This window comes from Necator americanus, chromosome III, assembly GCF_031761385.1.
Source record: "Necator americanus strain Aroian chromosome III, whole genome shotgun sequence".
NCBI classification, from domain to species: Eukaryota; Metazoa; Nematoda; class Chromadorea; order Rhabditida; family Ancylostomatidae; genus Necator; species Necator americanus.
The window spans coordinates 31,105,306-31,118,858 of record NC_087373.1 but is presented as its reverse complement, the minus strand read 5'-3'; the positions used below and the strand labels follow the sequence as shown (position 1 = coordinate 31,118,858).

Genomic DNA, 13,553 nt, shown 5'->3' with positions numbered 1-13,553 from the left:
GTAAATGATGGCCAGGAAGAAGTTGAAACAGGAAAATCCCTCTCCGATTCTTTGAGATTTCACCGACAGGAATATCCGCATATTCGCGCGAAAGTTAAAATTTCGAAATGTGCAAATGGAAATAAGTTTTGCTCGCAATATCAAACCAACCTGAACACTCGTCACTTTCACCGACTTTTGTTACTTCACCATCGTGTGCAAAAGTACCACATGTACATGCTTCCGATCAATTATCTTTTATTTAACTACACCGAATATTTTCAGAATTTTTAACAAATCAAACTCATTTACAAAGGGATATCAACAAAGAAGGTGTTGAGAATTACGTATCAACAAGGGAAAATATATAACCAAGGATTATGTAACTACTCTCTAAAATGTGCTGGAATGAGATTTCCTCATTTATTTCCTATGCCTATTAAAAAACTGACAAATTACTGATAAATGAGAACATAGTTTTCATAAATATGAACAGAAAACAAATACACGTTTATAAACAATCGTCGACGAAACATGCCATTATGAGGTCTATTGAATCTCGGCGAGATTGAGATACGCCTTTTCCAGTCCCACTTGTATACGTAGTCCCGACAAAACTTTGCTGAAAAACAATGTTTTATTGTTTGAAGGTCAGGTTTTCATTCCAGAATCATAAAGCCTAACTAATATGTGCTTAAAGCTTCAAAATTGTTACGTAAGGTCCACCAGTTTACTAAAAGCACAAGAACAGCGGCAAGCACGGCGAAAAGCAGAGTATTACAGACATTTTGTCTCATAAAAGCGCAGAAAGCATGCTAGTGTAAAAGTTTGGCTGGAAAAAAAGGAAAAGCGGAGGAAAGGACCTTAGTAATTTTGGCAAGGGTCTTAGCTAAATCCATTAAGGCTTGAGTTAAGGCTGCTCCCATCCTTCTCCTCAAGTAGACTAGAGCCGAAATTTTTAAAAGAAGCATGTTACGCAATAGCAGGTGCGTGTACTCGCAACGGAGCATTATATTTGGCTGTCCCAAAGTTCCTCTCACCAGTTATCAACTTTCTTAAATAGTCAATTGATAGTCACTCTAGTTCTGAGTCGAAATAATCAACTTGATCAAAGCACAACGGTTACTGGCGATTTTGACGACTTTGCTGTTGATTGGAACATCTTTGCTGTTGCATAGAAAAACAACAAATGTCAAAGAAGGAAAGGAACTTATGGGACAATCTGATACCACCTATATGCAGCCTCGGAGTGGCAACATCAATGATAACCTTCTTCACAAGAAACACGCACGCAGGCTACCCAAGTATTCGATTTTCGAAGCAAACAGGTACAGAAACATTTTTAGAGAAATTAGAATGGCATAACTCACTTATTATATTTAAGCATGAACTCTTTTGCTTTGGAATGTTCGACAAATATCACTGTTACTTGGTCCTCACTCGACTTCCAGCACTTCTGAAACATTAGTGATAAGAACAGTTGAACAGAGAAAAAAGCATTGTGTTAAAATTTAAGCGATCCGAAAGAACACTTTAAAATGACGCGCTCATCAACAAGGACATACTTAAGGAACACGACGCATCTACCTTCTAAAAATTAGAAAATCAATGAAACTAGGCGGCATAACAAGTTTGTCACTCTTCTCAACACAAATGCTGTCAACTTAGATAAATAAGCCCCCATAAATGCAAGCGTTCATCATACTCAAGCTTAACTAACCCTAATCTCTCCCAGGTCCTTTGCAAGCGTTTCAACCCGCATCTTGGCTGTTGTTAATTGTTTTATGTTCTTAACGTTGACACACAGATAGGCTTTGTTCTTCCTCAGCGCAGCTTCTGCTTCAGTGGATGCTTTCGAGGAGGATTGGGCCGACGATGAGTTGGGACCACCTCCATTTCTTCGCTGGTCATTGGTAGAGTGGTTTTCATTCGATCGTCGGTCTCTTTGCTGAAATAATCGAAGATATTACAAAAAAAAAGTTTTTGTGCAGTTTTAAAGAAGGTATAACCAAAACACTAACCTGACTCTGCCGATATCCACCACGATCGTTCTGTCGCTGATTTGACGAACTGCCCTGATCATTATTGTTTCCGGCACCGAAACGACGCTGCTCTTTCCTTCTCAAGATTTCATCACGTTTTCTTCTTTGGTCCTCCAATTTTGAAAGATATTCATTGTCAAGTCCAACTGCTTTCGCACACTCTGCCGATATCTGAATGAATGAAAAGACGGTAACAACTTGAAACCATGGATTTTTAAAACGCTCCAACCTGTCTATGATCCTTGTTTTGCTCTCTTCTTGGAGCATTATCTCGCCTATTCTGACCTCCTCTCCCCCTGAAATTGCCGCCACCTCGTCCTCCGCGATCTCTTTGATTTCTTGGCCGACCGCTGGCACCTCGATTGTCTCGTCGACGGCGAGGCGATCGCGACCGTGAGCTATATAGATGTTAAGATACACAAATATAGCAAATAAAGTTGTCAGAATGTCAAAGTATTACCTGCCAGCACTCCTCGATCTACTACTATAGCTACTGTAGCTGCTGTACGATGAACTGCGACGATGTCTTCTGCGTGGGCTTCGTTGGCGTTGAGAAGAACCGCTGAGAAAAGCCTCTACGGCTTGATCCCATTGTCCAACAGGAACTGGTCGATTGATCGATGCACTCATACCAGGCATAATAGGAGGAGGCATTGTAGGGCGGTTTCCTGGAGGTGGACCAAAACCAGCTGCTCCATGGTTTGATGGAAGACCTAAAAGTAACAAGATCGTATGTCTCATTATTTTAGTAGACTATGGAACTCTTAAGTGGTTCTATCTTAGCAAACTATGAGGGCAAAATTGGCAGCGATTTGTTTTTCACCGTAATAGACGAGAATAAAGAAAAAAAATCGGCACATGATCAGAAAGTTGAAATAGAGATAATAAGATTCTCGAAATGAAGTTATGATCTCAAGGGTACTGTATTTAACTCTGCTGTAACTGAACTTCATCCTTTAAACATAAAGATAAAGGATAAAGTATCTGGCGTTAATCAATCCGCTTGGGTTGCGCTCCCACGTCCACTTTAATTCAGAATCGTTTGAGGTTCAGGAAGGTGTAACTGGCTTGTACAATGACTTGAGGAGGTTAGCCGATGTGTCAAGTCAGTGTTTTTATCCTCCCAGACAAGTCTGGCACTAATTTATCGACCCTGGTGGGATGAAAGGTTTGGTGAGCACTAGGACGGATTCGAACCTCCGATCGATCGTGCAGGAAGTGGAACCTCTAACCACTTTATCCCCATTAACTACACCAACTACTGTAACTACACCCACCCCCATTTAAACATGATAGTTTTACAAAATATTTATGATTTCTTTTCTGCTTAAATATGCACTTCAACCATTGATATGAGTATGAGTTATCTCTCCAAAATGAAAGATGTATGTTCATTTGTACAACAACCAGTGAATTCACATAATACACAGTAGTGAATTCACATAAAATGTATCAGCCGGTGAAGTAGCTTTTCGGGAACTACTGCGAGTTTTCAATGATTAAAATGGGATAGAAATAAAATGAAAAAAAAAATCAAAACATTTCGCATATAATCGTTGAAATCTACCTGTAAGAGGAATTCCGTTTGGCAGCCGTGGAATGATAGGACCAGTTTGCCCAGGTACAATTGTTGGCAACACAGATGGAGCTCCAGCCAGAGAAATGACACCGGGAGGGCCACCTGCAATGAATAAATACTAAAGCAAGAAATTACAAATCAAAGGTCAGATTTACTTGTACACGTGCAATACAAACGAAGAATTGAGAAAATACTAACCAATTGGTCCAGGTCCAGATGTTCCGATGGAACCTCTGAAGTTTGGATTGATAAGTATCTTCCCTCCCGGGGGTGGATACATACCCTGGGTGTTTATCGCTAAAAGTGGAGGCGGTCCTCCGATCATACCACCAGGTCTTTGCTGTAAACGCATCTATAAGCGGAAGGTATTAACATCCAACAAGAAATTGTGAAGGTATACATGAAACAAAATCATCAGTAAAGTCTTCTTACCGGCCCTCCATATTGCATAGGACCATTTCTGTAACGATTTCCGTTTCCACGACCACGATTACCACCTCGTCCATTATTGCGATACTGCTTCTGACCATGATTACGATTCTCACCTTGACGTCGACTCTCCACTTTATCGATGGTGTTAGGAGTGGGCGGAGTCTGAAACATGGTGTTGAATAAACAATAGTTTTCTTCGGAAATGCTGCGAATCTGCTCAGGAAAAGTCGTAATCGATCCACTTGATATGATGAATCAATGAGCGCTTTTCTACACAGCACAGTGGTGCAGAGCTTGAAAACACATCTCTGCGTCACATTTACACAGTGAAGATCACTCTTGAATGCTTCCGCATGATTGTAACAGTCACTTTACTCGAAATGTTCTTCTATTAGTACTAGTATGTGTGCTATAACTTGTAATTGTTCAGCTTTCTTTTTTGATCTCTGGACGGTAAATTTCGAGTTTCAAAGAATTTCGGTATCATTTATCTCAACGTACACAGACTTTTGAAGAGTCATAGTGAACGAAAACATGTTTAGGAGTTTATTCGAACGAAGCAGCTTTTGGAAATAGGCGCAACCAAAATGGAAGTTGGAGATGATGGTTGTCAAGTTCCATGCGTCGGAGTTGTGAATGTTGTATTAACAACTAATAACTTTTTAGTACACAACTAAATATTTAAGTCGCTTAATCCTCCTTATTTGTGCACCTTCAGGACGTGACTCACAATAATGACATCCATTCAAAATTAAATGTTTACGCTCTACAATGGAAAACAAAATTCTACCGAGACCTACCTGCTCAGAAAAAGGATAAATTGGCGAAAGCACAGCTACTTGCTGTTTTTCTGAGAATTGACCAACCAAAGACATAGCTATTTTATATATTCTAGCTTCACACCTTGGTTCAGTCTACATCCACATCTTACATATCTCTTGTCAACTAATCTAATCCTCCGATCAACAAAGCAAAACTACATTCCTACGTGCTGTTACACTCGCCTTCTTAGTAAGATTCACTCACAAATAAACACTCACAGCATCTGCCAGTTTCCTTTCCGATGTGAATCGACCGGTGCGCTCCTCTTTGTGTTCCTCATCATCATCTTCTTCATAGTCAAGTTCTTCTCGTTCAAAACTTTCATCTGGTACCACTGCATCTACATTCGTATTCCCAGCAGCATCCTGAAAATATTTAGTTCGTGTAAAACGACAAACGTACCCCCTAGACTGACATTTCGAAAAGAAGCACTGGACGGATGATGAAAGGACGTTGACAGCAATAACAGCATTTTATTATTTAATTAATCTCAGCTTCTTTCTTGCTCATACATTAATTCTCTTCTATTTCTAAACGACTCCTTCCTTCACTATATAGACGTGTTCGCTACCCTTCTTACATGAATTGAAGTGATGTTCAGACTTATCGCACAGAAGCGGTCGATCTCTACTGGGATTCCGTCCGAAATCCAAGCAAGAAAGACCTTGGTGCTACGCAATCAATATTTATCTTGTTAATAAATGTCACACCTGATTAGCAGGTGATTAGCAGATTAAAGTGTGAGGTACTACATGTGGTCCGAGTTAGACCTACACAAGTCTTATGATGCTAAAGTATGTTTCGATTTAATGAATGGTGTGGTTTAGAGGGGTGCTGCGGAAATAAAGGGCAATCGTCAGTCTGTACACAACCTCTCTTTTTCATATAATGCTCCACACCCTACAATTTCGAATTTAAAACTAAAACTACTTGCTACTAAAAAGTAAGTGAACTAAAATGGCAGAAATGGACGCGTAGTATGGATTCATTTTAAGCAAACAAACAGTGAAAGACACGATGGCAGTCTTGAAAGCATCTCTCACGGAAATTTTCGAATCCTAGCTTTCCATTTCTTCGAGAACTTTCTAGTACTCTCGTTACCGCTCTTTCGTCAAAAGACACCGTGAAACAATTACATTATTGTTATATCTCAATGTGAGTTAGCATCATATTTCAGTATTGTTACAAAAAAAGTCCTACAGTCAGTTTGTTACTTTTGTCAAGTCCGTCAGATTTGTGAGAATGTGCGCCACAAAAGAACAACTGACGGAACGCTATCAATAAAAGTATATTGGACTCGAGGAGAAATAAGCAACATTCTAATAACGCATCGGTTTGGCTAAAGGAAAACAAGAATAATAAGAGCAGCAGAATTCAAAAGAAAAAATTCCCATAGCAAGAAAAAATGGCCCATGAAAATCATTGTTTTAGACAGTATATCCTTAATAAGAGGTAGTGTAGAGAATTTTAATCTTTAGTTTTTAGCGTAAAATCTGGTGAATATAAGATTACTATTAGAGTGAGAGGCCTACACATATGAATTCGCCCGCAATATCTTTACAAACGAGTTCGAACAGCTATTCTTGACCACGTGAGCGATTTTCAAAAGACAATAGCCCAGAACACTTACCATTTTCGGATCTTTTACAATTCTTTTGGGACTATAGAGAGTGGAAGCCTATGCGGATGACCGAAAAAGTCTACAGTAAGGAAGCTTGCATGTGTTCTAGCTTAATCCAAAGATGTGAAATGTCAACAGATTGTACATAATGAATGTAAATACAATAAGTTAAAGTCCAGTTGGTGAACACAGTTCTACTGTCAACCTGGTCTATCAGCACCCTCCTGAATGCAACAGACTTTTTCTTGACGAGACATATTGGCATATTATGAATGTGATTAAACAACTCCAATTTACGCCTAAGCATCGGCAGTTCTGCGTTCACTCTGGATGACCTAATTTCTGTGGAAACAACTGCACGTTGTCGTCTTGTAAGTGAAATTACAGTCCAGCAGAGGAAACAGACAAGGGTGTAACTGCATCAACTTCTTGGGGAAAAATATAACTTGTGATCGTGTGTCAACGCAAAACAATGAAACGAAGTCCAGGTTCGCTCATGGCATCTGCTCACTTTCCACCTTGCAGGAACTAGACAGAGCAGTTGCCAGCAAATGTTTCTAATTATACATTTATTTGCTGTATTTTGCCACGTCATAATGTGATTCTTTCGAAATAAAGTGCAAGAATAAAATAAAATAAAGACATGAAAATCTACTCAAAATTCAAGACATGTGCAGAGAGGTAGACATACATCCAAATTTTGCGAGCGAAGGAAACTAAATATTATCTTCACTCTTTCGCTGACAATTCATTCAGAACCATAATCTTTGAGAGGAAGTCGAATCTGTTTTGTTTTGCATTACTACTCAAAGACAATCAAGCTCCAATATTCACAGAACTAAAAAAACTTAAGCATGTTCTAAAGGAATAAATGCCTTTAAAGTTCTTTAAAGTTAGTAGGACGATTGCCTGGAATACCTAGAGACAACATCAAGATCAAATCCACTTAGACGATATATTTTCAATGAAAATAAAGCAACTACCAACGACTGCTCGCTTTCCAACAAAAAACTGTCGTGTTATAATGAGAAATGTTGCATGATGTGGTTCAACAGGGATAACATGCAAAATGCGATGACGATTTAGTGCGACAGCTAAGATTGGAAAAAGAATCGAAAGAAAAGTAAAGGATACAAATAGTATAGAACATAATACAAAATCGGCCAATGGAGTATTCATATCGAACTGAAAAGCTCAACAATAAAGGGAAGAGTTTGAATTCACCTGTTCATAAATATTGTAGTTATCGGTCTATATATGTACACCAAATATCGTAGCACAACGGCTCAATTTTAAAACGAGGATCGAGTTCAACAATTTCGCTTAGCACGAGAGTTACAAGGAAATAGTCTGTGAAATGAGACGCAGCAACAGAAGAAAATCTCTCCTGGGGGACTTCAAGTTGCGATGAAAAGAGATGAAATATATTAATAACAAAGTGAATGTGGTTGGAGAGTTCGGCAGCAATTAAATGTAGTGGTTGAAATGGTAGAGAACCCAAATTAACAACTGGATTATGGTATCCAGAACCTGCACATCCGGCTGTGTACGAAAACTCCAGTCGTAGTACGCACGCACAATTTTGCGCCGACGTCGCCTCCTTCTAGGCTATGTATTTCTCCGCAGTTCTTCTCTAAGTAAAAAAAGAAACCTTGTCCGATTACATAGGTCACATAATCCGCTTCCACGGCAGTCCCAGTGTCTGCTTCTCCACAACATGAATTCAGCAACTCCTATAGTTTGCAGTAGCGTTTCGCAAGTGTTTCCTCTTTTATTCATAATCGAATAATAAAACACCCTATCCTCAAATTTTGACACACCACAACCAAAATTATGCCTTTTATGACCCCGAAATAAACAGAAGTTCTCGCATCATTAATTGGTCTCATGAGATACTATTAAACATATTCCAGACTTAATGAACTATTGTAGGACTCTAGTAAAATGAGAATATATGAAGATGATCCTTGTACAACAATCTAAGCTCCAAAACATCGGGTGAGAAGCGTTTCTGCCAAATAAAAACAAAGGAAAATCATTCAGACTTAGCTGTCGTACTCTTCTTGAGTAAATGAATTTCAGAGGGAAACACATGTACTCGCATTCGGATGAAATATCATAACAATGTAGCCGAAATTCCTTTCAAACAGACAATACTTTTTATTCACAGTATCTATATCTTATGCACACTCCCGCTACGACGCCATGAATGCTCAAGTTATGATATGTAGCAAAATTTTACGTGTTTTGTCGTTTGAGAGATCTTCATATCCCTGACGAGAATCCAGCAACAAGTTTTTGTTTTTGGTGAGACTACCCCTAACGATCAGCACAATGTTCCCGATCCTCTTCAGCCAAAATCTCCTAATATTTACAACCAGCAAATCAAACAATTACAGTTCTACCCAACAACATCTACGAAAACCCAATAAAGTTAAAAATTTTCTCCGATATCATTCTACTGAACTATACGGCAACTTTCTCAGATGTGAACTAACTTCAAGGTTTTCCGGCTTTCCGGGAGCTGAACTCATCCCCAAAGAAAGATACGGTAGCACGGATTAATGAAATGCTTACAATTTTCAGTACAGATTGAATTGGAAGTTATGTGTATTATCAGCACAGCTACTACATATGGAGCAAGCGTGTCGCAGCTTTTAAAGGAGTCTGAATACTTCTTCTGTGTTTACAAATCTCCTACCTTAGTAACAGAAATCAATTTCTTTAACCGAACACGTAAACTCACCAGCAATGCAAATAGTATTCAGGCAGCTCAATGTACGACATTTCATCCAAATGCGAGTGTTGCCACACCTCCTGACATGGAGATTCTCCATAGGCTAATTTTACAACTGTGCAGATGGAGGAAACCAACCCAATAATGGTGCAACATCAATACGTTAGACTTGAAGTACATCTAACAAACAGAAGCACACAACGTAACCAAATCTAGAGCATTCCATACTCATCAATTCGTATACTACGAATTCACATGATCCACCACGGGATTTATACTGCTGGATTTCAGGATATGACCTACTATGACTGAACAGTGAGAAGTTGAACATCGACAGTTTCAAACAAGAGTGGAGTACAGAATCAAAGATTATATCAAGTGAACTGTTTACGATCATCTTACGGAAATGTTATATGATTTCATATCCTACGCATTAGTTATGCATAAATGAGTCATGATAGTCATGAATCTAGAACCACGGCAAAGGTGGTTTAATTAGATTACGAAGCTGCAGTCCTTGACTAAACTCAACGGAAGGATAACTAACCAGTAAAAACATTACAAGAATACAGAAATACTCTTTGTAAATCTGGCACTACTTCACAGTGAGACTCGGTTAACTGATTGGGAAACAAATTCCTTAGAAAAGGATGAGAATTCTTAGTCTTAGACAGACGAAATCCTTAAGGATATGACAAAGCCGGAGTCGTCTGACTCCTGATATGGCCTGCCTGGCATCTGAGACGCTGGCTTGCTGCCGTTGGCGCATGCCATTCCATTGGCTAGACGCACATGTGCTTTCGCCACGGAGCAATGTTCGTGCGTTTTAACTTACTTCGGCTGCACAATCCGATGCGTTTCCGCCTGTATCGGCGAGTTCAGCTGTGTCTTCTTTCACTATCTCGCTAGGTCCAAGCAGTTCGTCGACGTCGAACACTTCCTTAAGAAATTAAATGACAATCATAGCATAACTGTAACACAAGTTGCAGAAAAAAGGTCTATGCAAAGATATATTGTAGGCACAGAAAGACATGAAGCCCACTGCAGTTACGCAAGCGGATGCCCTCGAAACGGCACAGTAAAGCTACCGCATGGGATCGAGTTGGGGCCGTGGTGAACTGCAGCAATGAGTGATGCTAGCAGAGGTCCCCCACAATCCTAACCGCTAAGCTCCACCGCTTCAAACGCAGTTGTTTGCGCAACTACATCGAGCTTCACGTCATTTTGACCCGACAACGGGATAGCTCATCTTACTTCACATATAGTATGTACTCCTGTATAGTATGTACTCCGCTTGGTTTCCCATCACGTAACCGATGTTTTGCACCGCGCTTAACTCCTCCCTTCTTGCAGCAGCAGTAGCCTTTACTCTTTTTTATTTCGGATAGACAAGTTAACAGTAGTTCCCATAAATCAATTCAAGTTGAAGTAGGAAGCAAAGTTCACGAAAAGCAGCCTGCAGCATCCTCGTTACTTGGGGATCTCGCGGCTAAATGATAGGACAGGCCACTAGGAAATATAATTTCTTTGCAGCATGTTGGTCTCTGCGGAATCTACCGCAGACTCATATCTGGAAGAACAACCACTCAACTCTCCTCTATCGAATCCTGCAACAGCCTAACAACATTACATTCGCAGTCATTTTCTAGCGGTTGAAGGCAGCAATAATAAGGCGCGGAGATATTTATGGTCACGCACAGCAGGCACAGTCGAACCACTCGCACACAAGGCTACCAGATCGCTATTCACAGATTTTAATTGTCATAGTTATTTTACCCATTACACATTTCTTTCTACATGAAGTTGAAAAACATTCAGAATACTTCATTAATTCCAATTGCATGCGTATATGCACACATATACTACATCTTGTGGTAGCAAATCGTACATAACCATAGACTGTCCACAGAGCTCCGCTAGCGCCTGTAGAACACGAGTGCGTATCCGAGTATCGTCGCCGGGAATTCTTCATCAGCTGAGGAGAAATAGCTTATAACCTTTAACGTGGTAATGAAAAATGCCGTTCCTTCGCGATGAGATCCACTTCTTCGATCAGTAGAATGTTTATTTTACACAATTTTTTTTTTCCTGAGAAAAATCCCGAGTTACAGTTGGTTATTGCTTCCGCAGGAATTCCGATTCTGGTCCGTAATTTCCCACAAATAAGGCGTCCGAACTGAATCCCTTTGCTAGTCTAAGAAGTAGAACCTAAAGCTCGGATGTTTAACACACAAACTGTTTATTCAAGCTAACCGCGACTCAATTCTTTGGCAAATTAGTTGTTCAAAACATGAACTGGAATCCCGGTAGTTCAGACATCCTTCCAACCATCTTCAAATGTGGTGGTCACCCAAAGACGACGGCAAATGTTAGTAAACCTCTTTGCCTGGATTCGATCACTTTCGCTAGATTTCCCTGTGCTCTGTCTCCTATCTCGTTCGGTTGTTCCGGCAGTGTTAACAGAAATTACCGATGTTGTGTTCTTCCCACTACCTGATGCAAAGGATTGATGAAATGAAAGCGTGTAAATTGGACTAGGCGTCAAATCACCAAAGCTATTCTTTAAACGCAATGAGTGAAAAAATCACTTTACACGCTTTCACTCCATCGCTGCAAAATAAAAACAACAAAGAATTTCTACAGCGGGTAAATTGATATCTCTAGATTGTCACTGAGGTGACTTTTTGATTTGTAGGACAGTGCGACGTCAAGAGAATAGAATGAACACCCTCACGTTGTGTCAAAATTGCATAGCCTATTTATTGCATGGCAGCAAAGGTTAACAACAAAAATCTACATAATGACAACTTTATCTAGTCGCAATCACTAGATGCGGTCACTTTTACTGTGAACATAGTCGTTCCGAGGGATATTTTTTGGGTCACTACGAATGTGTTGCTATTGGGAACCATTCCGGCACTGTTTTTTTAACGTCTTCTTAGTAAGATCTTTCAACAAGTATAAAGCAAGGGGAAATTATAGACTATATCGTGTTCAAGAGAGAAATCGAGAGTTTGGAATCTCCAAAGACAATTCTTTTTCTTCAGAACCTGAAAAGAGTTGCTCACTCCACAATTTGAAGAACTTGAAATTCAACTCAATTGTGAATCGAATCAAACATTTTAGATTTTGAAGAAAGCGATGTAACGAAACGTCAGTCAATAAGGCCACTTAGCGATCTCGTGTACTACTCAAGAAAAATCAATACATCTACTTATCATCCGGAGGTTTCTCGGAGATCGCATAATCCGAATCCTTGACACCCTTAAATAGGTTGCGCGCACCCATTCCACTTGTTCGATTCGTTTAAATCGGTTGTATTTTGTTTTGAAGACCAGGCTTACGTTTATTTCTGAATCGACCGTAATCACGATTACGATCGATTCAGAAATAAGTGCTTGCAGAAAGAAGTGGTCTTCGTGCTTTAATAGATTTCTATTAAAGCACGCTCTCTCGCAAAAGTATGAGAAAATGGACGACGGCATCCTAAATGCGGCAATTTCGTGGGAAAGAGGGTTTAGGCTAAAATTTGTCAAACCGCCTGATTCTAACAACAATTATCTTGGTCGGGAAGGTCGAGACCCGATCAATACAACAGCTTTCAAACTTTGAAATGTAGTCCTTGTATCTAGATCGACGAGATAACAATATCAGTGCGCCAATTCAATCTTCCAAAAAACGTGGTCTTCTTCCCCGTGACAAAAAAAAATTTGATGCTGAATTTTTCCAAAGCTTCTTGTTGCTAAGGTTAACTATTGCTACTTTGTGTATAATTAGACAAAGCATACACTCTCAGAAAAATGTTCTTCTGTCTTATTCACATGTTCTATGCTTTTTTTTCCTCAATGCGCAAGCTTCTTCTGCATTTTATACCGATTCGTTGATCGCAGAGGCATCATACAGAAGCTCACGTCATGTACTCCTTTGCATAACATATTGCACTTAGACTGTCGAACATTTTTGCACTAATTAAACTCTACGAGCAGAATCAAGTGTCATCATCATCTATCTGGCATCGTCGTGCGAATTAAACGCTACGGTCTCTAAACGCTAAACCACAAAACCGCCATGGGAGTCTTCCTAATATCCGAAGCTAAGCAGGGAAGCAGCATCGTCAGGCTTCTTTGCTGAGCTCTAGTGAATGCAGTCTTACATTGTAACATATAGAAAAGGAGTTAGCTCACATCTGTGACGTGTTGTTGATCATCAGGGACGTTAAGAAGCTCATCTTCATCCATTATTGTTGACATCTGAAATGTAAGAGTAGCGTCCATGATTGTATGATGGCGGTTACGACGGATATATTGATGAAACGTGACGGAAGAGAATGAAGAAAACTGA

The 13,553-nt window shown here is 39.7% G+C and overlaps 1 protein-coding gene across 3 annotated transcripts; it reads right to left on the bottom strand.

The window, feature by feature from the left end:
* Window positions 1-528: 528 nt before the first annotated feature.
* RB195_011543 (uncharacterized protein) lies at window positions 529-13,486 on the bottom strand (the record flags this gene model as incomplete). Of its 3 annotated transcripts, none has more annotated exons than XM_064193000.1 (12): window positions 529-601; window positions 1,350-1,435; window positions 1,700-1,927; window positions 2,001-2,192; window positions 2,251-2,419; window positions 2,482-2,734; window positions 3,589-3,702; window positions 3,799-3,940; window positions 4,033-4,194; window positions 5,073-5,219; window positions 10,048-10,152; window positions 13,397-13,486. In XM_064193000.1, the coding sequence occupies 12 exons, from the start codon at window positions 13,484-13,486 to the stop codon at window positions 529-531; spliced, it is 1,761 nt and encodes a 586-aa protein (XP_064050583.1). The 3 variants fall into 3 exon arrangements, with proteins under 3 accessions (XP_064050583.1, XP_013294066.2, XP_064050584.1); XM_013438612.2 differs by having other exon boundaries at window positions 3,799-3,952; window positions 13,397-13,462; XM_064193001.1 differs by having other exon boundaries at window positions 13,397-13,462.
* Window positions 13,487-13,553: the final 67 nt, after the last annotated feature.